Source organism: Cyrtonyx montezumae, unplaced genomic scaffold (genome assembly GCF_038088225.1).
Source record: "Cyrtonyx montezumae isolate F1298 unplaced genomic scaffold, pur_monq_1.0 scaffold_13, whole genome shotgun sequence".
Lineage (NCBI taxonomy): Eukaryota > Metazoa > Chordata > Aves > Galliformes > Odontophoridae > Cyrtonyx > Cyrtonyx montezumae.
The window spans coordinates 18481804-18507371 of NW_027071859.1; the positions used below are offsets into that span (position 1 = coordinate 18481804).

The following is a 25568-nucleotide window of genomic DNA, read 5'->3' on the forward strand; positions in this document are numbered from 1 at the left end:
ATAGATTTACTATGTAAGCTGAAACAGTCCAGGCCTTGGAGCAAGGAGGAGGAGGAGTCAGTTCTGCATTCCTTTCACTCAGTATTAAAATGTAACTCATAAAAAGAATAAATGTGTACAACGATTAATACACAAATTGTGCATGGTATGTACACTGTTTCTCCTGGAAGCTGAACAATGGTACCGCATGGATGACACACTGCCCAAAAGTGATTCCTATTCTGTATTCTCGTATTCTACAAATACCTTTACAATACTACATTGCTCTCCTCCTCTTCCTGACTGAATAAATTAATGAATGAGCTTTTACCTCCTAGCAGTAACTGGCAAATGATTCAGCCAACAGTGTACTGGATGAAAACGTAACTTGGGTCAAACCTCCAACTTTTAAAATCTGAACTGAATTCAATACAAATAGTTTTTATTTCTTATCACGTTGAAAAGTTCCTAAGCCTACTGAAGGCAAAACAACCATATCTTCACACCTTCTTTTTGTTACCCCAGCAGACCAAAGATACAGAGTTAAGACCTCTAAATCTTAACTTCATTATGTAGGAAACTATAGGTACTGCCTCTACTCAGCTACAAATGGGAAAGCTCAACCCATCAGGCTTTTAATTGTCTGATGAATATTACTGTCACCGACATATTTCAAATGGTCTTTCTGGCAGAAAATAACAATGGTTAGGCCTAACTACTTCCACTTCTGAGGGTAGTGCATTAAAAATTCATTTAGATGCTTTGTCCCTAACTGCCCATCATTTTTCTATGTTTAAGTATCCATAAAATATCATCTTCTCCAGAGTACATATCTGACCTGAAATATTGTATATGTTATTCTTTGTTATTATTAACAGTGGAACAGCTACTAATGTGTAAATTTCTAACAAGGTTATCAAAAAACAAAATCACTGGTAATCCAGCAATACACACAGATCCCAATTTCTGTACCTGAGTGTTTCATCTACCACTTCCCTTACTGGAAGCATGTTCTTAAGTTTTACACCTAACTGACAGTTTAGCAAAAATCAGAGACCTTATATTAACACAACATTTTTCAGCCGCTTTACAACAAAAATCCCAGAAAAGTTCCCAAGCAGATAGCAGCATGACAAGGGACAACAGCTTTAATCTAAAAGAGGGGAAACGTAGACTGGATGTTAGGAGGAAAATGACAAAGGCTGCCCAGAGAAGCTGTGGATGCCATCCCTGGAGGTGCTCAAGGCCAGGATGGATGGCTCCCTGGGCAGCCTGACCCAGTGGGTAACAATCCTGCCCATGGCAGGAGAGTTGAACTAGATGACCTTTGAGGTCTCTCCCAAAATAAGTCATCCTATGATTCTATGAAATATAATCCCAATTGTAAAGGCTGCAGTTAACACGCAGCGTGACATTAAGATTCCTTCATCCTAAAGGTAACAGGCTCCTCTATCCAAATTCATCCCTCTCCCAGAGAGAAAGCAGATGACAAATACAGAGGCTGTTGTACTGGTTTGAAAGGCAAATAGAAGAACAAATGCAACACAGGTAACTAAGAAAGCAAATTGCACAGATCCTGTGGTAATCCTTGCTCGTATTAACATTAGCATTATTCAAAATAGGAAAACATGCTATCAGTTACATTACTGATCTAATTACATCTCACAGTAATGTTTCTGCCTAATGCAGAAACTGAGGGTCACATTCAGACAAATAAGAATAGATTTTCACAATGCATTCCATTTTTGTGCAAGAGCACAACTTTTTACTTACTGTCCTTCATATAGCTTCAAATTATATTACACAGAGACCATCTTCAGGATGAACTATATCCTTTAAGAATTTGATTTGCTATCCATTCTCCTGGGTAAATATGAAAATATCACCTGCCACTCATACAGGAACTGTGATTATAGCATGGATTTGAATATATTACTTCTGATATAAAATATACACTTCACATTTATACTTTCAAACTGAACTGAAACACTGTGGAACCAAGTGCTGTATTACTTGTGTGTACATCAGTGTGCTATTAACTGGCCCCAAGACCAAAGGAAGATGAACCAAAGAAGTCTTAGTGACCATCATCTCTGAAATTATTTAATTTTAATGAGTATAAAAAGCTATCAGCACAAAATGATTTCTTCTTGATAAAGGAAGATTTAAACCTAAATAACAAACCATTTTCATAGGATTCTGGTAACAGGTTCTGCTTGCTTCAACTCTGAAACAGTGCTAAGAACAATGCCTGCCTTGGGAAGTTAGTTCACCAAACTCAACATAAAAAGCCTTTTGTCTGATAATACTGGGATGACAAGCCTAAATTAACATACATGAACTACTATTTCACATATGGAAAGTTGGCATCAACTAACTCACTAATGGCACAATGAGACAACTTCAGTTGACTCTCTATAGCTAATAAAGAAGCAAGACCTTTTTTTTTAGTGCTTCTGACAAAGCACTGGAAGTTTACAGATAAATTTATTCTCAACAAGTACTTTATTATTACATTGATATGTGAGAAAATGGTTGATCTACAACATCTGTTTTTCCAATTAGATGACAAAAACTACAATAAAAAATTAAATTGAAAAAGTTATGAATCTTCTAAGGAAGCACAATTTTACAATTTAAATACATCAATCAAGGAAAGCTTACATATTTCAGGAGAAGCTAATTATTTTCTTTTAGAAACAGCATGATTAAACATTAATGAGGCTTCTCCAAAAATGCTTTACAGCATCTAACACACTGCTCGTAAACAGTTTCAAAGTCCTTTTCATTCCCCTAGAAAAAAAAAAAAGAAGAGGAAAAAGAAGGTAAGAAAAGCAATACTGGCTCATTTTGCCAATGCGTTTTCTGTCAATAACAGCAAATAAAACAACAAAAACAGCACAAATACATGGTGACAGTTTCAGTGTACTTGTTTGCTAATTTGAACTAACAGATTTTGTACTCAGCAGTCCTAGATGAACTTTGATTCATTGCTGGTTTTCTTTGTTCAGGTTTTTTTTCCCCATTCAATTTACAAGCCTTTTTGGGGTGTTTCCCCACCTCCCTCACCCCGCCTTTACATTCACATTATCCTGTTATGTTATTTCACTGTTTAACAATTCACTGTGTGTAAATGATTACTTTTGTTTTGAATCTACTTCCTGTACTCTATTTGATGTTCTCTATTTCCTATGGAATGTACAGCAATTCCTGATATTTCCTCATGATAGTAAGATTTTATAGAAGCCCACTGCATACTCATCCACTTCTCTCTCCTAAACAGATGAATCCTGATTTAACGGGCTGCTCTTAGCTGATAGTACTCAAATTCTTCCATCATTTCCTTGTCTTTGTCTCTATTTTTGTGACTACATTCTTCTTTGCAAGGAAGCTGACCACACAGGGATTAACTGAATATTCAAAATACAGGTGCATTATGAACTTAAGTAATAATAAATAGAATGGAGACATGTTTTCATTTCTTATTCCAATAATTTATACTGCATATCATCATATATATATATATATATATATAGATATATATGATATATACATTTGTTACGTAAGAACTGTGAAATGTGGCAAGATTATATACTATACATTCACAGGCTTTAATCAAGCTACCAAAATCATTTCTTACATAGTATGGATCTTCAATAATAAGTTGCTTCTGTGGATCGTATGCCCCAAGCAGTTCAATTTTGGCCTTGCAGTCTTTAACCTGGTTGCTTTTCCTTTTCAGATCTCTTGAGGAAAAAAAAAAGAAAATTAAAATAAACAACAACAAACATCAAAAACAAAACAAAACTTGCCATCAATTTCCCTTCAGAATTTTTCAGCATCAGTGTTAGATGCTCATGATAGTTTCTAGGGCACACAGGAAAATTGTAAGTTTCTGGACTCAGTCAATTCTGTGGACTCTATCCTGCTCCTCCTTTCCTCATTTGTTGTTACCTGTTGGTCTTTTTAATTCAATATCAAGAACATATGGAAACTTATTTCAGACTATTAAAAAAAACCAGAACAAACAGGCACTTGACTTAAGGCTTAACAGAACTTTGTGACAGCAAGTTTACCTTCTTCCTCAGAGATCATTCACAAAGTACTTTCAGTGTCAATTATAAACTTGGATTAAACAAAAATAATGCAGACTACTTTTTTTTCAGAATTATGAGCTCTTGGCCTACAAAATAGTGTTTAAATGGCTATGTTGCAAGATCTCTCAATAATGATTCTAACTCACATGAAGTTTTCTGCATTCAGTTTGCAGAGAAAAATGCACTTTTAAGATCTGTCTCGACTTCAACATATTGCAATATTTTAGCAACTGTTCTATCTTTTCCATCGCCTCCCTCTGGTAAAGCAGAATGGTTCTGAAACAGCGTTTTCCTCGTCAACTTGCAAATGGCCATCCATCATCCCAAATGCAGTTAAAATGCACCTTTAATAACCTTCAGATTAAAAGCTCAGTGCATACTAGAACACGTTCAGAATTTTATAATATACCTTTCCATACCGAATCAGAATTAAACTTGTTCAATGCTTAAAAAGCTTAAAGTGGTTTGTGATTGGTCTTAAGAAGTAACTTTTTGAGAGTATACTTACAAAGAGTTGTTGAACTCTTTGAAAAGATTTGTTGAACTCTTTGAGACTCACCTGAGCCTTTGAAGGCCCAGACTGTATCTCTAAATTTTAGGGATAACGTGCATGAATGAAGTGTAACCTTCTCCTTAACAGATTCCAAAGTACACTACAACTAGCAGTACTTTTTATACTTCATAGGAAAAGAAAGTAAGCACAATCAGATTTAAGAAACCAACTTCTACTTAATTAGAATTGAATTAATTAATGAATCTGCTTTGCATGGATCCCACCTGGATGCCTACCTGTGCAACCTGGTCTCGGGAGCCTGCTTTGGAAGTGGACTGGACTAGATGACCTCTAGAGGTCCCTTCCAGCCCCTACAATTCTGTGATTCTGTGAATTAATTTCACGTAGTTATGAAAGTCAAAATAGCTATGAGACCACAATATCATTTTAAGCAAAGAGATGAGCGCTGATTTATCTATAAACTAAGAAATTAGCATTTTAAATTAGAGATTTTGAGCAAATTTTTTTTTAAACAAACAAAAACTAGCCCTGTGAATGCTGAATATATTTTCAGAGGATAAGAACTATGTTTGTTTGAAGACAGGCAGCCTATGCATCCATCTGATTATGACAAAGTCCAACCACTTGCTCCAAGGCTTACAGTATATCACCTAATGAACAGGAAGGGGCCAACTGTTTCCAGTACTACAGAAAAACAACATCCCAAATTCTTTTCTGATATGACAGGCTTATATAACATCTACACCTGAATCCAGCTACAAAGAGGCATTCCTAAGACAGTGGCTGAATTGAGAGGACATTCAAGACAAAACTTACTAGTATGGCAGTTGCAAAGCCTTTAATTCTGTTATAGCTGTAATGTTTCTTCTACTCTGCAGTTAATTCATAAATGAAAACTTACTTTGGTATTAGCAATTTAAGAATTTGCATGAAAGTATAGATGAGCTAGTCACCTCTTTGCCTGACAGGAGTGTTATGTATAAATGAAAGTTGTAACAGAGGTCACTCAAACGGTGCCAGAAAATTCAACAAATGGTACTTCCTTCAGATAAGAGGTGCTGGTCTTAAAAGTCTTTATACGTCAATAATAAAAAAATAAGTAAAACCCTGTTACACTACATGTTACTGTCTTTAAAAACACTCTGACTCCTTTAACTTCTTAAGGCTCACCCTCAATCATACGTATATAATAAGTAGAAATTTTCCCTAATGATATCCAAATGATTACACTAAGCAGTTACTTCAAGTCTTTCTTAACCATCTCAGAGACAAACAATTAAAAATATGGGAGGCAGAAGCAAACAATAAGATTTCCCCAGCTAATGATTAAATTTATTTCCATATTAAACAAGGAGGTGTGTGGGAAGCAACTCGTTTAACTCTTTTGCAGTTTTCAATGAATCCTTCAGATCCTACACAATCAGAAAACCAGATCATTTCAATCTAAAGACAGTAAGTCCTCATTTATAACTATACAGGCATCTGTTGCACTTGTATAACACATACTAAGCTTCTTCTTCTTTAATCTAGAGTAGTAGATATCGCACAAATAAAACATTGGATTCTAGCTTGTTAAACATGTAAGAAGTGCAGAATCCTATCATTCACACACAGACACACAAAAATGCCAAGAAACGCTGAGCAATGAAATGCGACTTCTATCTTCAAAGTGACTCATGAGCTAGCACTACAGCAATCCATATGGATTTGTTCAAAATTTCTTTATAGTTACCTTAGATTGCTTTCATCCATACAAAGTATATAATCAAAGGTCTGGAAGTCATCCTTAGTAACCTAGAATTAAAAACATGTACTTTAGCTCACAAACATTGCATGATTTCAAATAAAGAAAAGAAAAAAGGGAGGTGTTTTCATGTTTTCTAATTCTAATTTCTTAAATAAAAAAAAAAAACAGGACAAAAGAATAAAACTGCTTGTCTTCATCAACTCATAATTATTTAAGAGATTTTAAATATACTCTGCAATAATTATTTATCCATTTCTACAAAGTTTCCATGCAAAAGTTATCATTTTTCCTTAATACTTCCATAAGAAAGAATAAATTGAATAAAATTTATAGTGAGTCCACATTAAAGAAAAATGAAGTTGGTGGCTTGCAACCCTGCCCACATGAGGGGACTGGAACTAGATGATCTTTGAAGTCATTTCCAACTTAAGCCATTCTATAATTAAATTTCAAAGGTTCCTTCCGTTTTGTCTAACAAGTATCTTTGGTAATGATGCCCTAAAAAAACAATAAGTGAGTAAGAGAACAGGCACATTGTCCTGGAAACCAGAGTTCTAACTTCTAAAAATTACACAGCAGATAAAAACACTTCCATGCACAGAGTATCTGAAAAACCTGTAAGGATTATCACTAGATTAAGGCCATAAAGGAAACATTTCACATGGGGTGGGGGATGTGGGAGGGGGAAGCTTTTGAGAATAAAGAGTTAATGATGAAAGCTAACACAGACTTGTTTATTTTCACTGTAAAAATATTTGCTGTATTCATGCAGTGCTTCTGACCTACAAAAATATTTTTACAGTGGAAATAGCTCTGTTTTCCTGGCAACTCTACCAAAGCCTCTACAAGCTGCTTCTGTTTGCTCTACAGTGCTAAACACTGTCCCCTGAGAAAGTAAGTAGGCATGGATTTCTTTGTTGTACAGATAGGGAAAACTTGAAACAAAAATCACACCTGACACACTTCCCACAATCTCTCTCTACTTTGACAATATGACAGTTATTACCCTATGAACCAGCATTAACACAAATACAAATGCAGCCCTACAACAGGATTAGAGGGTAGCTTGTGCTCTTGAGTAGATACCAGATCCTATGAGAACTATCGTTTCAGAGAAAGAATCTAAAGGACATAAAAATGAATGTGTGTTCTGAGGAGAAATGAAGTGCTCAAGCAGTCAGCCACACAGAAAAGAGGAATTTTACATTAAAAAAAAAAAGTATATAACCATAACTAAAGACCATCAACCAGGAAACGCATCGCCATTCCAATCTGTGTGAAGCATTTGCCTTCATTCACAGCAGGGTAGTAATCTCCTTTATCTAAACCAAAAAGATGCAGCAGTCCTCAAATTTATCCCGTTGTGAAACAATGTTTAATGCAACTTTCCTCTAATCTCAATTTCACATTTAAGGCAAATGCTCAATATGAGTCATACTGAAATCAATTCTGCCTCAGCATGAACAGAAGTTAAACTGATTAATGCATTTCTGTTATGTGCATGAAGGCTTAGAGAATTTCAATGGGTGCATACACATACAGCAAGCTACCAACAACTAAGACATTAAATATTTTTATCTAGACATTTTTAATGTATTTTATACATATATTTACACTTCACTTCCATTTAAAATTCACTTGAACTGTCATTATATATGATGGTAGGATGCAACCAGTTTAACATTCTATCTTCTTTAAAATTATTCTTGTAGCACATATGTGAGTTTAGTATATAAGAAGATACAATCCGTGATTATCATAATTATGCATAGGAATTGCTTTTCACTGGGTAACAGTTTTCCACAGGAACGAAGAGGATAACTCAATGAGGTCATCATCTTATGACAGTATGAGACAACAGAAGAAAAAAATCCTTCCTTTCTATTTCTGCAGCTCTTAGATTAAATCTTTCTCAATCTGCTCTGAAGCTACAAAATCATACAGAATCTCTATCCTCGGGTTTCTCTGTAAAATCATACTCTTCAGTCCCTCTCTGGAGGTACCACGAGAGTGTGTCAGGTCCACTTAGTTTGCAATATCAGCAGAGACCATTTGTCAAAAGTACTAAGGTTAACATCAGTACAACAAACAGCTATGTGCAGTTTAAGAACTAATTTCATTTAAAAATAAAATCAGTTTCCTTGTGCTGGAATGATTTTATGTTTTCATCTTGTTACTCTTTCAACTTATTGTCTCTTTTTAATTCCCTCTCCCTATGCATTTTAACATTTTAGACTCTTCTACTTCAGAAATCTTTTCATTAACCAAATGTACATATTATCAATTATCTTTACTAAGGGGCTTTCATTCTTACTCTGCCAAAGGAGGGTATATCGAGTTGTTTCAAGGCAAAGGATCAGATGTTTTCGGATGCCTTGCTTTAGTTTAACTACCCAATTCTCAAGTTTCCAAGGCTCATCTTTTAAGAAAACAAACAAGTGACTGAAACAGTCAGTGATTAACCTGAGTACCATTTAGCTTGCATAACAATAAATAATGCTGTTTGTAAGCACTAATATCAGCGAATGCAGAACCACCAGAAAATCACAACAACAGACCTTTTCTGGTAATTGTTTTAATCGTAAAACCTTAAATATCTGTAGTTGTACTGCGCTCATTCCTGTTTGCGTTGTTATGTAATAGAGATTAGCATCAGGAAAGGTCAGCAGAAAGCATCTGACTAATTGAGGGAATTTACTTTAAAAAAAAAACTGAAGAACTAAACATGAAGTTTTTGAAAGTGAAGAAATATGACCTTATGAAGTCTGGTAAAATTCTGCAGGGATCAGAAACAAAAGACAATAACAAAACTACTTGATCTATTCGTCAGTAGAACTAGTGGCATAATCTCAAGCTAACTAAAGGTCAAGCCCTAAAGGAATAACCTACATCCAGAGAGTAGTTAACTGAAATAAGTTATGTGCATTTATTTCAGCATCTGAATGATTTACATACATGCAGACACACTTATTTCTGATCCCTCCAGAATCATAATGGAAATATGCTCTTTTTTGTTGTTGTTGTTAGTGAAGACTGAGTTGAGCTGCGGTTTTGTTAGAGGATTTCACTAAGCATGAAACCTGCCTCTGACTTAACAATGTTTCAATGCTATGTGTATTTCTGGAAATATCGCCAACAGTATTTATTAATCTTGGGTCTGAGTGCCTATGTCCCGATTCAAGACTCTACAGATTTTAATTGAAGAATAGAATCTTTTTGTGATGGTAAACAGATATTCTATATCTTTTTGGACCTACTAAATAAAAATGTAATTCCTTGCAAAAAGAAGCATCACAAATTACTAGATCAAGTCCATCTTAAAACAGTATTCAAAAAAATAGTTATGAAAATGTCCCAAACAGCAAACACCTGAAGGCAGGAATTTTAACAGAGGAAGTGTTTCAATGCTTTCCAGTTACACCTCCAATCAAACTTAACAAGAAATTACCTAACTTAAACTGGAAGAGTCAGGCCACTTCAGAGACCTTTGAAAAACTGCAGACATCATTTATTATTTGATGCTTAGCTATGCGCTGGTCAAATTACTTTTGTGAATATAATGGTTAGGGCTAAACAAAGCATGGGGGGGTATGAACGAGAAAGAAAATAGGCTCTCTTCTACCTGTCGTGCTTTATGTGCTGTCTCAATGCCATGATTTCTTAGACAGCTTAAAGCCCTTGTATCTGGGGAGCGCCCCACGTTCCAGTCTGAAACAGCAGCACTGTCTGTCATCCACTGTAGGAATAAAACAAATACATATAGATATTTAAAGAAAATTAAAGTACAGTACCTGCCTGGCAATATGATTCATGGTAATGCCATGCTTCCTCATGCAAGTCTGTCCTCGATAGTCAGGAGGGTTTCCTATTTCATAGGTAGATGTCGCTGCACTGTCTATCCTCCACTACAGAAAAACAAATTTATGATTTTATGTTTCCTTTCTCACTGCTTATATTTGTATTAACTGGATAGAATACTCTTGTTTCATAGGCAGGAACAGAAATAAACAGCTTACCTTATTTTCAACTTTTTCATCAGTTACAAGTTTTCTAAAAACTGCTTCAGCTATTGGAGAGCGGCATATGTTTCCTATAGAAATAGGAGATCAAAGTGATTAAAAACAAAATTTCAGTAATCGTGAGGACTTGTCAGCACAGCTCAAATGAAAGATTTTTATTTGGGTACAATGTGGATTGCTTATGTTATAACCCAGGAGATTCTGCAAAAGGGGAAATATAATATCCATCTGTCTCCTGAAATGCATATTATAAAATGAAAACATACAATTTGCTAAAATAAATAGGAGGGGTACTTCTCCTGTACAAAGGTTCTCTGATCGCAAAAGATTGGGAAAACTTACAAATGTTAAATGGCAGCAAATCATTTTCCTACGTGCCGGTAAATTTCAGCTAATGCTTCACTACAGAGTCTGTAAGTATTTGCCTCAAGTATTTACATTGCTACCCATCTATTAACAGAAAAATTTTGGACAATTGGAACCAACATAGTGAAAAGGCTGAACAACGTGCATCAGCACTTCTGATTGCTGAAGGGAAGTCACTGCACGTCAAACTGAACCCTTATCAAGAGCCCATTCCCCAACCTCAAAAGAGAGCTCAATTACATAGACTCTGAAACACAGAACTGAGGGGCTGGAAGGGATCTCCAGAGATCACTGTGTCCAACCCCTCTCCCAAAGCAGGCCTCGTACAGCAGGCTGCACAGATGGATCATGAGTATCTCCAGAGGAGACTCCACAACCTCCCTGGGCAGCCTGTTCCACTGCTCCCTCATCCTGAAGTTCTTTTGCATATCGGTGCAAAACATCCTATGCCACTTCCCCTCATCCTGTCCCCACAGACCACTGAAAAGAGGTTTGTTTCCCACACTTAAGGTATTTATAAGCATTAATAAGATCCCCATGTTATAGGTGTGAAGAGAACGATACACACCGTTGCCAATAGTAAGGAATTCATTGAGCAAGCAGTAATTGAGCAAAACAGCGCTGGGCAGCCAGGAGTCTCCGCTCCACCAGAGGCGCACAGCAGCGGCCTCCCGATCCCTCTTTTTATTGTCTCTTATCTCTGCATTCGTGTTTTATCTGTCTCTTCCTGGGCTGTGCCGGCTGTTATTTGGGGGTCGTTCTCTGCCTCCTGGTGATCGAGATGATGAAGGCTGCAGTCCTCTTCAGCTCTGATCATGCGCACTTAAGAGGAGATTTTCACTTATTTTTCTTTTGCAGTTTCTTAGAAGGTCACTGCTATCTGTTGTTCATTGTCCAGGTGTTAGAACTAAGTGCTGTGTCTCCAATTTGCACAGACTACAAAGTTTTTAGATAAAATATTTATATATCTATTTTGAGACTTCTACAAACTACGTAACTCTCAGAAAAAACACTGAAAAACACTGACACATCTGTCTCAAGACGGTTTGATTAACAAGTAAAGAACTTATTTTTATCACACTCATGTTTATGAACATTCAGGAAAATGAGTATTACAGATGTTTGCAGGGGTTTTTTTAGGTCCAAAAAAGAAGAATTAGTAATGAAAGGTAATTGATAGCAAAGCTGAAGTACCATCAATCAGCCAACAGTCAAGGTTGTTTATTATATAAATACATAATGCCTTGCCTTCAAACAGCCTCAGATTACAGCAGCCACTTGATCTAACCTTATTTTCAGCAAGATCTATTTCAACAATGAAATAGTGCCCAATTAAAAACTAGAAATAATAATTCTATAGTATTTCTGCTCCACTGTTGAACCTGCATATAACTAGGCTAAGCATTTAAGGCAAATCTTCTGGACATGTATGTAAAAATATATTCTCTTTGAGGGAAAAAATACATAAATCTCTACAGCAAATAAATAAATATACTCAACTGATACTCAAACTCTTACCACCTTTTCATCCTACATCTATTCAAACAAGATGTGTATTCAAAGCTGACACGTTATCCACATGCACAATAAACCACACAAAACTTTTCATCAAACAGAATGTGTGACTTCATTCACCTCTGATTTTTGAGTACGTAAGCATTAAGATACCACAAATGGTAGAAGTCAATTCCACACCTTTAAAAAAAATCACAATGATCACCATTCTGCTACAAATAAAATGCTTACCAGACCCCAAACAGTAATGAAATGTCCACAAATAGAACTATATTGCTGGTAGCAAGAGATTTACAGATCAAGTACTTAGCAAAATATCAAACTGGATAACTCACTACTAAAAGAAGAAGTTGCTATTGTCTGAGCATTTAATAAGTTGCTGACAATCACATCAACTACTGGAAAAACAAGTGGGAAATGAGCCACTCAGGCACAAGTTTTAGAGAACATCAAACCACTAAATGGGCAAAAGTAACTGCCTAACTGCTGGGAAAACAACTGTGTTGAAACATTAAATGAACTCTGATGGCAGCAGATCTTTTTCTAGGGGAAAATGTACTATTTCCTTTGCTTGAAAATAATTTACTCAAAGTAAGTAAAAATTGGTCTTGAAAGAATAAATAAAACAGGAAAAGCTTTTTTATTTATGAGACAAGAGATTAATATTTATTATAAAAATGTTAAAGAACATAGTAAGATCAAAAAAAAGTTATTGAATCGAATGCAGTAAATGGTTATCATTTTAACAGGAAACAGATGGTAACATGGTAACATATATCATAAGACAGAAAAGAACCTTCGAAGTCAATGAGTCCAGTCCTTTGATATTGCAAGCATATACAGCATCACTTCTCTTATAAACATATCAGGCTCTCCTTTAAAAGCATCATCTATCTTAAAGGGTACTCCAGAAACTAATTTCCTGCAAGTAGCCAGAAACATTCCAATTCCCACTTGGTATTTATTCTTGAAAGCCAACGCTCATCTGATCTTGGTTAACATCACTCCATAGCTTAAAAATCTTTCTTTCCTTCAACAGATACAGAATCTTTGTCAAGCGCAGTTATGCTAAACTAAACAAACCAAGCTTCTGATTTCCTCATGAAATGAATTTAACTGGAGTGATTAGGTAAGGATAAGCCAACTTAAATAAATTCAATAAATATTAATTTTGAATTCCTGAATACTCACAAATAAAACCAAAGAATATACTCCAGGAAAAGTTTAAAAAAAGAAAAAAATTCCAAAATATTTACATAGCTCTTTCAAAGATAACCAAAGATAACTTTCTATGACCACAGCTGGTTCCTTCACACGTAACAAATTTATGATCACAATCTCCTACTTCTAACTTGCCCCTTTTTTCTATTCCTCAAAACAGACTTCCTTTAAGTCTCCCTTCTATACTTAAATCCTGTTTCCATTACAGCAGCTGTTGAGGCCATTCACCTTCTTGTACGCCTCCCTCTGTGTGAATGATACTACACAACTCCAAATGAACAGTAAACTTCATTAGTACACTTAATATTTCAGTAATAAAAATTAACATAACATTACTATTCCTAATTCATTAACTAGCTAACCTCAATTACACAATCAGTATTGAAACCGTTTGTTGAATGCTTTTATAAAATCATGCTTCCTCATTCATTTTCTATAAACAAGAGTTCTACTGATGGTTATCAAACCAGTGTTGGATATCTGAGCTTTTATTCCAGACCATGCATTAATCTTTGATTTATTCCTGAACAGAAATGTAAGCATCATTTATCTCAACATGAAAGACAACTTGATTGCACTTCAGGCTCAGGACCATAGCTCATCTCAACATACTGCTGATCTTGTCATCCACTTGCTCTTTCAATCTGTTTTGTATTTTCATTGTTCCTTATTCAGCTCTCTAACTCTTTCACACTCTTTGTCTTCTCAAATAACAACAGATGCTCTCCTCTTCTGTTAGAAAAAGGAGAGGGAATAACAAAGGAGAAAGTTTTACCAGCTTTCATTCTCTCACATTTAAAAACACACTTTCAGCTCCCTGCATGGCCAGTTCACCTAAGTCACTGTAATAGCGCTTCGTACTGTAATTTGTATAATTCAGTAATTTATCATCTAGTCCTCTTCAGCAAGCATCTAAAAATCTAACTATTCTCTGCTGTTACATACTCAAATTCCTGTCTGAATTTCATGGTTCGCTGTATCTTATTTGTGTTCAACTCTACCTCAATGATACTTTGCATTCAGTTGGATATGTAAACGTGTATCTACCCTGTCACATTCCACCCAAATTTGAGGAGAGTGACTAAGACTGGCTCAGAAAGAGTGACTAAAATCCCTCAGGATGGATGAGAGTGAAATAACAGTCAAGAACCATACATAAACTTTCATGGGAGATTTCTATCGAACACTTATTCTGTAGGCATTGACCTGCTGACAATTACATCTGACTAATCTGCAGTTTTCAGGGAATAACTGCAAGGCCCACCATTAGAATGAAAAACCCACACAACATTATAAGACTGGTATTTACAAGCCACCTTCCCCACCCCACGAGGCCAGAAGATTTCAGCAGCAATGCCATCCACAATCTGGGGCTCAGTCTGTTCAGTCAGCCTTTTGGCTGTACGACCTGGAAAAGCTCACCAGCCTGCTGGGCGATTTCCTTCATTTTCTGTCGGGCCTCAGCTATGGTAGTGGTGGCATTGTGAATGGTGATACAACATTCCCCGTCTGTTAAATTCAGCATTCCACATACCCCATGCTCCTTTAATAATAACATGTCTAAGGCTAACTGGTTTTGCAAAGTCATTTTTGATACTTGCTGAACCTGTAAAGTGAGCTCTCCAGATGCGCGTTCAGTCCAATTCCTCAGCACATAAGCCTGCCAAGTTAAACTTTCTAGAACATGCTGGTGCTGTTCAGTATCTCCACTTGGTGGAAGGAACGCCTCTAGCTGTACACTGACCTTTTGTCCCCACGTATAATAATCAGGAACATAGACCCCTTTAATCCATTCCTGAGCGTCTGTAGGACTGTTAGGGCTTCTCTGTACCCTGCTGTTACGACGAGACATGTAACTAAATGTTCTAGAAGGGCACATGGAGGGAATACCGACAGTACATACCAATCCAGCCATGTCATACACATTCAGGTGAGAGTACATTTTTCCATCTGAACATGCCCACACAGTCCCTTGTGGGGCCGGATACTTTGCCTGTGGACACTGGTACAGGTCACCCTTGGGCACTTCCTGCTGTACTTCATCAGCAGTCCAGCTCTTTTGCTGGTCTGGGCCATGTGTGAGTGGAATGCCACAGGACAGTGCAGTTTTTGGGTCTATAAAAGAGCCATTACATCGGTCATCTTTGTTCTGATAACCATAATTAGGATATCCCCAACAAACACACATATCTCGAATAAAGGTTCTTATTTCTGGAATGTACCAGGTTTCCAGAGGGTCACCCGCCCCTGTTGAACAATTTAACATATGGGAACAATTTAGCAGGGATCCCTCTGGTTTTTCATTATTTTGGGGAACACTCCTTCGGTTATGATCCAGTTTCCAGCACAGTTTTTCTCCAGTGGGAAGAAAGGCAATATTGTCCATACAGTCATCCTTTTCAACTTCCCAGTGTAGACTTTCCCCACTGGGGAGAACTGAAGTTGATGACAGGGGACTTTTGGGGTCAAATATTTGTTTTAGGGACCAGGCCCATTCATACGTGGTATGATTGATGGGCTGTGTGGTGCCTGGCCTGCTAGGAACTTGTATACACCAATTTGCATCCCAGCGTAAATTATATTTGTGTTCAAAGTATCCTCCCTCATGAGGAGAATCCCACCATGGCACAATGGTGCAAGGGATAGAGGTGGTATTTTCTCGCAATATGGTTGAGTTAACTATCAGTGATCGATAACATGTTTGATTCCACAAATTATTCCAAGTAGAATTGCTTGGGATTTGGTAAAAGGCTCTTTCATGCTTTACCCAAGTCCCGTTTCTCACCCATGGCTGCCCTTCCTTCTGATCAAGGAAAGGGGATTTGACCACTCCCCACGTGGCATTCCCCTCTGTCTTGTTAAGATTATCCAGTTCTTTTTTTAACATGCCCCCAAAATTTACCCAAATCAGAGTGAAATTAAAACCTTCAGAAATTGAACCAGGGAGGGCAACGCATATCCCTTGGTTTGTGTAATTCCAGATATGCATAAATCCTTGTATCAATTCCCAAGCTAGGTTGGGAGGTTCCCCCAGCGATCCTATTATTCCAATACTAATTGTGAAACAGCAAATTTTCCAATCCATTTTTCCCTAGTCAAATACAAATATAAGCCAAACAAAATCAAGCCAACAATAACAATCCACTCAAGGACAAAAAACGTCAAGTCCCACGATGGGTTTCTAACACCTGAAAGATACATACACATTTAAAAAGCAAATGGTTAAAAAGATAGAACAAGCCACTGGGTAAGGATCTGGTGGTCCTTCCCATGTGCACCAGTGGCCACTCAAGCATAAAGGGAAGTTCTTAGGGTCAGAGGCACTTGTCCTACCATTGGCACGTCCACTAGGTTGCGCAGTCCTGGGTAGTGTGGAATGACTTCACAGTATCCTGTTCTCCTTTCCCAGGGAGCAGGGATGGGGCCTTAGGGCAGAACGCAGAGTCACACCCAGCCACTAACTCCACAATGGCTGTTAACCTTTGTTACTGTATTGGTCATCTGTTGTGTGCACCTAGTCTCAAGGGACCTTAAATCCAGTTTCAAGAAGCCACTGGTAGACTTATCAACACCACTGCATATGCGCAGAGTACAGAAAATCCATTGGATCCCTTCATCCTGTGCCTGCTCTTGAACCACTGCGGCAATAAAGATGCTTCTGTCATCCAACTGAACAGACTTGGGTTTAGGCAAAAAGCTAAACCACAATTTCAAACTCTTGAGAGTATTATCTCTTGTTGCCTGTTGGACTGCCTAAGTTCTGACACTATCTAGAATGGTTTTAAGACCTTAGAAGGTCCTCTTAAATTGACTGGATATTGCCATCTTCTCAGCTTTCTGTATCGCTAGGTTAACCACAGAAACGTCCTTTTCCCAGACTGAATAACATTTCTCTACATCTTTGAAGTTGAGTGCAGAGAGCCAAACAGGCCTTTAGGCCCACTCCGTCACATATGTATTGATGAACTAATGATTGCAAAACTCCATTTAATGTGAAGCAGATCAATTGGGGGGGGTTGGTTCAAGAGCTTGGTATACTCCACTTCAACAGTCAACTTTAAGTGCTCCTTATGAATGGAGGCATGTTCCCAGCAGGCACTTGTACAAGTTAAATCACATAAGGTACAAGCTATGATGGAAAAATCAGAGGTGTTTTCTCCAAAATGCTAATAAACCTAGAGTATGTGCTAACTCTTTCTTACTTTCAGGCATTTTCACCTGTTCAAAGGTGATTAAAGGTTCAGGGGGAACACACACTGTTCCTCCCTTCCATCAGATGCCCAGAAACTTTACTTCTGAAGACAGGATTTATACCTTCTGTTGGAATTTGGAGTACTACTTCAGTTAGGATCCCAAACAATATATTGTCCATATATTGGTATACTCAGACTCCCTCTTTTCTAAGTAATTTGTGCAAGCTTTTGTGATAACACATTGTGAGCAAATGTTGTCAAATGGCAACACCCCTGAAGGAGGCATGTAAAAGTAAACTGCATGCCTTCCCAGGTAAAGGCAAAATGCTCTCTATCTGCTTCCCATAAGGGGAATATAAAGACATATTTCACACCAATGTTTGCTAGAAGCTGATGAGCTTGCGCCTGTCTGGTTACAACCAGTTAGGCCATGCTAAGTACCATGGCAATGAAGGGACCTGTGGTAGCATTCAGTCTGCACTAATCATTGGCCAGTCACTGTTTCTCATTACATTTAAGGACCAGATATACCAGGGAACCGTAGGCAGCACGTACTGAGACAATCATTTCCTTTTCCCTTAATTCTGATATCACTGTGGCAACTCCTACTCATGCTCTCAGAGGAAGGGGAGTATGGCTTTACATTCACTATCATATAGGAGGGAAATTCAGGTGCAGTTTTGAGAGATTGCTCAGGTGCTGTGCAAAGATCAAATAACCACTGCTTCCCTTCCATTCTAACCACACACATCCTTTAAGCAAATCAAGCCCCAAGATGTTTGTCAGCAAGGCTCCTAATATCTTAATAGTGTCAGTTGCAGTTTCGTCTCCAGGCAACCAACACTTGACCTGAGCAGTCAATTGAGGTTCAGAATTCACAAATACATCTGTAACTCATATCTGTTTTTTATCAGCAACTATGCTACTGCAGTTAGCGACATCAATCCTAAGTGCTAATATTTGATAATCCCTGCCTACCAGGAACATTAACTGGGGCTTTAAGGGGACCAAGGAGGAAAGCAATCAGCAAGTCTCCCTCATTGCTTACTGTGAGCCTTTGTAAATGGACACAACAGCCAACCTCCAGCTCACTTATGGGGACAGCACACCTAGTTCCCTATCCTAAGATCAATCAAGTCCTATTCACATGCAGTAAGCATCTCAAAGGCAGTTATTGTTACATCACTTAGGGATCCTTCCTTCTACTTTTCACAAGGGGTTCTGCCAACTGCTAGGGTGCACTTTCATTCATCTTGCCACACTCAGATAAGATTTCTAATGCTGTTGTAGACAGGCCATTCATCAACTCTTGAGGGACCCCCATCTCCAATCCTTCAGCTGATTTCCCCTGCTCCCACGGGGAATGGACGGAGGCAATTTTCCTGCTGTTCTACACTTCCAATTGAAAGTTTAGACCTAGTAACTCCTCCCCTAAAACCCACTCTCCCACCATAATTTATTAACTCTAGGGCCATTTATCCACACATCACAGCTTCTCCTTGTTAGGCCTCATCGCCCTACTCACTGAACTAATGCATCCCACAAACAGTCTTGTAACTGTATTGCATATAATTTCAAATAATCAGGCAGACCTCACATCAGGGGAGCCATTCTACAGGAATTAACAACTGATAACATCTGGGAAGGCTGCTGACTGCACATCATGCATTAACTGAACAAAAGCTGCCTTCTGCAAAGTTTTAATCAAACGGTTCATAGTTGAGGTCTCAATACATGCTGGATCACCCTTTCTTGACTTAAAGACCACAGCTCTGCTGGGTCATCAGTAGTTAAGAAAATTCCAGACCCCAAGCCTCACCCTCTGCTAGTAAAACTCAATCACTACCGGTCAGTGACACACTCCACACATACTCCATATTCCACTTCAGTCTTGAGTTAGTGTATTTTTCTCAGCTTTTTAAAAATTCAGCCACTGTGTATGGCACCATTCAGGTAATAACTTGCAGGGGTCTCCCACTTGGCCATTATCATTAGTCTCTGATTTATTAATGGCCTCATCACTGCTTCCTCATTCTCAAGATGAAATTTCTCCCGACTCATTTTCAACTACTAATTGGGCATAGGGCTCTTGAATCCAGCTTCTGTTTGTCATTTTATTTATCCAGGCTTGAAAATCCTAGTTCACTATCTGGAACAGATTCAAGGTCTGTCCTGTCTGGAGCTCCTTGTTTTCTCCCATCCTAGTTTGGACTGAACAATTTCATCCATTGAATGTATATGACAGAGCCACAGGGAGTTACTGAATGGTATTACATTCAGCAATTTGTTGGCTCTGTGGGATTTTTATTCATTCTTGCAAGGATTTAACTATTTAATCATTAGTTTGTCTAATCAGGCACCTCTCCTTCCAGGCCTTCACTAATGCTGCTCCCAACACAGAACACACTATGGCTTCCCCTTTCCCTAGTCACACTTTTCATTCTTTCACAAGTGTTGTAATCCTATCTCCAGGGCATTTGGATCATGTCTAACAATACAGGCCCCTGCCATTCCTAGAGGATGAGGCACACATCATATTACTTCAATTTTTCAAAAATGGGAGCATTTCCAAAGTGGCCACGGCTTTCCACTGCTCCTACCTCTCCAAGCTTATAGTTGGGAGGCCACTTCCCAGCTCTCCCCACTCACACTTACCAGGTGGAATGTTGGTATCCTTTAGCACCTTTCAACACTGAGGGGATCCTGCAATTACGTCCTACGTCCCACCTGTGGGAAAGGGAGAGTGACTAAGATTTGCAAATCCCCTCAGGATGGATCAAGGTGAAATAACACTCAAGGTCCCTGCATAAACATCAAGTTGGAACAGCCAAAGGCAGAGAGAGGGTCTGTCCCCTAAGCCCGTATTTATACACTTCAGTTCCTGGATTTCTTGAACCTTCTCTTGCTTAAGTTCCAGGACTGGTTAAGATAAGTCAAATCAAAAGAAGTGACATCAGGCCTCTCCCTATGAGTTGACCATTTCTGGACCCTTCTCTAGCTTCAGTTCCAGAAGTGGCTGAGAAACAAGTTGAATTAAGTGATGCTAGATTAGTGCCTGGGGCTTAACTGTCTCTCTGGGTATTGTCTAAAGCTCACAGTACAGTCATTTAGGACTCCCTCTCATATGTGAATGACCTAACTTCCACATATTCCCCTCACTACCAAAACAGTAAAATTGCTGTATGCTAGCATACAATTGTACAAGTCTAAGTAGAACTCAATTTTAGTTCAGGATACCTAAAAGATGTTTATAGGAGCGCTAGGTCTCAAAGTCCTTAGACAAAAATGGCTTAGCCAGTTTAATCAATGTCAATAACGATGTCACTTGCCAGGATTCATGCTAATCAGGTCATCAGCTAACAAACTCAATACTCACATTTTAAAAATCTTCCCCTGTAGCAAGATCAATTATTCTCAGTTATCAACTACTGGGTCATTACGCCTTTCTCAGCGAGCTAAAAGCTTCCCATTCCCTTTTTCTCTAAAAACTGCTTTAGCTCCCGTTGTCAGAACCCTCATTACAGCAGCTGTTCACAATGAATACTTCAACATCTTACCAAAACTACTGCCTTCCTCCTGGCTACATTTACAAGCAAACACTGTGGGTTGTGAAAACTGAACCAGAAAACTTAAAATCTCTCTAATTATAGCACAGCCTTCTCATAGCCAATACATTTACTGTCATTTTAGAAAAGATTTTACGCAATTTCCAATGCCAACATTCACACTCAGTGATTCACAGCAAACCTAACTTTTTCAGGGCCCTGCCAAAAAAAATCTGCTTAACCATTTACACAATAACTACTTCCACACACATACAGAGAACAGTAATTTAGTTCCTGTTCTAAGATGCCCATACAGCTTTTCACATTACAGTGGACAAGACACAAAAGAGGCTTACTTACATAACTAAGTTCATTTACAGAGCTCAATCATTAATTAGATAAGTTGCATACGTGTATAAAGAGAAAAGTAATTTCTGGCTCACCTTCAATTTAAAACATTTATTTGCCTTAAATGTAAAAAAAAAAAAAAAAAAATAGTTCCTGGTACTGTTACATATACTGTAATTAAACATGCTCCTGGATCCTCAGTTTATTTCTCAATGATAAGGAACTCTTATCATTAATGTAATTATCCACATTACACAATAAAATATAATCTCATTAATGAATAACTTCTCATTACAAAAAAACCAACACTGTAAATGGATACTTCAGTAATTGGCTTCTTCAAAAATAATGTGAACTGAAGGCTCGACCCTTTGGGGATCAGCTCTCACTGAATGTGAGAGAACATCTGAATATGTTTCATTAAAAAGGAAAGAACACTACAATTCAATGCAGTTCCAGATATCTATTTAGTAGCACTCTTTTCAGCAACAACAACAGGTTATTCTAATCAAAATTTGGAGAAAAAAATGTACTAAGACGCATCACTTTTCAAGAATAATTAAAAGATATTAAGCAAACTTACTGTGGAAGAAGGAACAAATTGCTTTCAAATCTTACCATATACTTGACCAGAAAAAAGGAAGTGTTTTTAATGTCTACTAGCTCTTATGTCACATGCTGCATGCTCTTAGGCTACGTGTTGTGTTGTTTTTTTTAATAACCCAGGAACACAGAAGAAGAAATTTTAAATGTATTTATTTAAAAAAATTAGTATAAAAAACATCAGTCTTTTGTGATACAGTTCTGTGATCCTGTGTGATTTGTTCATCCTTTCCTCAAATTTAGTATCAATCCACACCTAAACTATCCTTCACTAAGAACAGTTCCTCAACTGGATGAGGAACCTGTTACAGAGCAAATCACCATCACATACTTACAGGCCTGTAGATATACAGATTGTTTCATGAAGAATGCCACTGCCTTCAGAACATACTATTTAGAGAGAAGGATCCACACTACATGTTTTTACACAGAGATATTTGTCTAGGCTACAGGTGCCCAAACATACAGCAACTGATGACTTACTATCTAAAGAACTTCTTCCCCAGGTTATTATTACAGCTTAGTTTTACTGTAAGGTAAACATCAGAATGTATTTCACGAAACTAAACTCTTCATTCACTGTTTAAGGAACCTCAATTTCTCCTATTACAATAGAAAAATGGTTTAAAACTGTATCAACTAGTGGTTTCGCAATGAAACTGTCCAAACGCCAAGGACTAAAAGGGAGCACCTCTCACCACATAAAACTAAAACAACCAGGAAACAGGCCGCGCTAAAACCGCATAAGATCAGTAAGTCTGTCATTCCCACCAGGGATGAGAAGCTTTGAGAATACACTAAAAAGCGCACGGCCACGCAGACAGGTTAGCAAACGTGCAGCTGCGAGGAAGAAGAAATAACCGATTTCTTTATCGGCAGCCAAACTTCGGGAAAGCATCCAAACCCTTTCTGGTCTCTTCACGCTTCCGTTTCTGGTAACACTGTGAACTGTGTGCAATTCACACCGCAAAGCACATGCGTCTGCCTGTTTTAAAAGGCCCGCTGCCCGCACTTCTTCCTTCGAGCAGTTCCGCACTGTACAACACGCCTTCTGCCCTCACCCAGAGCTGCTCGCCGCACTCAGTGAAAGCTCAGTCCCCACACCAACTCCACGCGCACCGGCGCCGCGTTTCACCCGCTATTTCCTATCGGCGGCCCCCATCCGCACAGAGGCAGCGGCACCCGCTCGCTCCGTCCGACTCAGTCCCTCCAACACAGCCGAGAGAGCCGGGACGGACTACTCCGCACTCCGCCGGCTCCCAGGGGCCCCCTGCCGCGGCCCGGTGCCCGGTGCTTACCCAGGCACACGAAGAGCACGGACTTCCCTTCCCCCGCCGCCATCTTCCCCTCGGGCACGACCGCGCGACAGGGACCTGGCGTGCAGCCGCGCCGCCTGGCTTTACGGCTATAGGCGTCCGCGACTTTTGCCTGATCGAAAAAAACACAGTTAATGCAAAGAAAAAACCAAACCCAACCCACAAAACAAAAAACAACAACACCGGAATACATCGATTTTTACTTTATTTTTCTATAAATGGTAAACCTTAAAAAATGAGGCGGGTGCGAAGGCGATCGCTGCGGACAGGCGGTGGGCGGCCGCCTCAGCCCCGCCCGCCTCACCTGCCGCAGGTGTGTGCCGCTCCGCGGGGCCGCCCTGGCGCTGAGCAGAGCGCGGCGAGGCCGGGGCCGGCACTAGTGAGTATCCGCGGGGTCGGGGTTCGTCCATCGGGTGTTAATAAGAACGGTGCTTCCTACCTGTGCGCTTGTTGGTTGGAGAGAATGGGATTGTGCGTGAAAGTGAGTGCTTTGGAGCTGATGGTTTTCGCAGGTCCCTTTCATCTGAGCTGTGTGAAAAAGTTTGACCTGTTAGAGAAGGTTCTGGGAGACCTGATCGTGGCCCTTCGGTATATAAAGGGGGGATGTAAGGAAGAAGAGGACGGGCTCTTTAGCAGGGTTCTGTTGGGACAGGACAAGGGGAAATGGTTTCAAACTAAAGGAGTGGAGTTTTAGACTGGATATAAGGAAAATGCTGAGGTACTGGAGATGCTCAAAGTCGGACTGGATGGATCTTTGAGCACCCTAATCTAGCTGTAGGTGTTCCTGTTCATTACAGAGAGTTGGATGGGTGGCCTTTATTGGGTACCATCCAATGTGAGCTATGATCCTGTGCTCGTAGGGAGCAGAACTACATAGAGAAAGAGGAAACAAGGAATGGAATGATGTCCAGTTTGACTGACGGAAATGCTTTCTGTGGGAAATATCTGGAGTATATATTTTGTTAAGGTACCTGTATTTATTATTTTTTTACTTTTCCCCGTGAGTTACTACTGTAGCATATAGGGCAGTTGTGAAGTGATGAGGTGGGGGGTGTCTGTTGGCTACCAGGTTCTTGTTCCCTCTCTTATTCCGTCCCTGCTGAGAACGTAAACAGGATGGGGTTTGGGATTTTGTTCTTAAAAACGTAACTTCGTTTTAGTTAAACTTTGTTGTGTGAAGGTACTTGCTTAGCACCTTAGCTTGCCTTGAAGCTTATTTGTAGTGATTTAAAATAGAGTTAGCAAAACAAAACTGGTATTTGGTTTGGGCTTTTCATCTCTGTGTCATGCTAACTCTTGCATTTAACATGAAGAGAGACAGGCAGAGCTGTATTCCTAACTGCTTTAGTTTTGGTCATGCTACTTATCTTGCACAGTGGGCAGCGCCCAACCCCTTTGATACTGACTGTTTACACATCAAAAGCATTACAATAAGTGTATTTGAAAGACTTGAAGGGTTTCAACTAGGCATTTTCCTTGGGCTTGGCTGGCACGGTGGATAGGTGTGGTGATTTTTTGTACAAAAGCTTGTAATTCTTTTTGCAGTAATTCTTAGAAGAGTTCACTTTTTAATCTCAGACAGCCCCTGAGGTACCTTTGCCTTTGGTGCGTGCTTGTTGTAGAGCATTCCACTGTCTCTGTGTTCTTGAAAATGCAGACCTTTTTACTGCCTTTGTATAAACTATCGTTTCTTTTATCATCTGAAAGCTGATTCTGTTAATGTCTTGGGCTGCTTTAACTTCAGTTGAGGGTAGTAGAATTGTTTCATATGTATGTGACTGATATTTAAATTGACTTTCAATACTCTAGGTGGAATATTGTTCTTTTTCTGGCCTTTTCCAGTGCCTGATCCTTCTGGATATCCTTAAGTGAAAAGCTGGGTATTGACTTGGTGTTGTAGTGCTCATACAACATCTCCTACTTTGGTGGCAAAAGTTGTCAATATTTATTGATGCTAAGTTTAAGCAAGTATAACATGTTCAGCGACACTAAGAAGGGTGGGTTTTCTTCAGTTGAGAGATAATTTATTAGCCTAACATCAATCCTAAACTATAATATTGAGACATACCACTATGGATGCAGGTGATGTATGGATAATAACTTAT

The 25568-nt window shown here is 38.7% G+C and overlaps 2 protein-coding genes across 3 annotated transcripts in view; one reads left to right on the forward strand and one right to left on the reverse strand.

Annotated features, from left to right (window-relative positions):
* Nucleotides 1-2280: 2280 nt before the first annotated feature.
* ACP1 (acid phosphatase 1) lies at nt 2281-23528 on the reverse strand. Of its 2 annotated transcripts, none has more exons than XM_065730764.1 (6): nt 23446-23528; nt 10354-10427; nt 9960-10073; nt 6323-6384; nt 3620-3725; nt 2281-2772 (listed from the first exon to the last, which is right to left on the reverse strand). In XM_065730764.1, exons 1-6 carry the CDS (start codon nt 23486-23488, stop codon nt 2695-2697), a joined length of 477 nt encoding a protein of 158 aa, XP_065586836.1. In that variant the 5' UTR covers nt 23489-23528; the 3' UTR covers nt 2281-2694. The 2 variants fall into 2 exon arrangements, with proteins under 2 accessions (XP_065586836.1, XP_065586835.1); XM_065730763.1 differs by lacking the exon at nt 9960-10073 and adding an exon at nt 10129-10242 and having other exon boundaries at nt 2282-2772.
* A 228-nt stretch (nt 23529-23756) lies between these two features.
* The window catches only part of SH3YL1 (SH3 and SYLF domain containing 1), a 40590-nt gene continuing 38778 nt past the window's right edge, over nt 23757-25568 (forward strand). Inside the window, exon 1 of the mRNA XM_065730785.1 lies at nt 23757-23842. Coding sequence (XP_065586857.1) covers nt 23842 — 1 coding nt within the window. The 5' untranslated portion in view covers nt 23757-23841. The remainder of the gene's footprint in view (nt 23843-25568) is intronic.

What these genes read in the sequence shown, in the direction of transcription:
- ACP1 (XM_065730764.1), bottom strand. Translation starts at nt 23,488, where the DNA reads ATGGCGGCGGGGGAAGGGAAGTCCGTGCTCTTCGTGTGCCTGG. An exon ending in CGTGCTCTTCGTGTGCCTGG is followed by an intron (nt 10,428 to 23,445) that starts GTAAGCACCGGG and finishes CTATTTCTATAG; the next exon opens with GAAACATATGCCGCTCTCCA. An exon ending in TTATTGAAGATCCATACTAT is followed by an intron (nt 2,773 to 3,619) that starts GTAAGAAATGAT and finishes TTTTTTTTCTAG; the next exon opens with GGGAATGAAAAGGACTTTGA.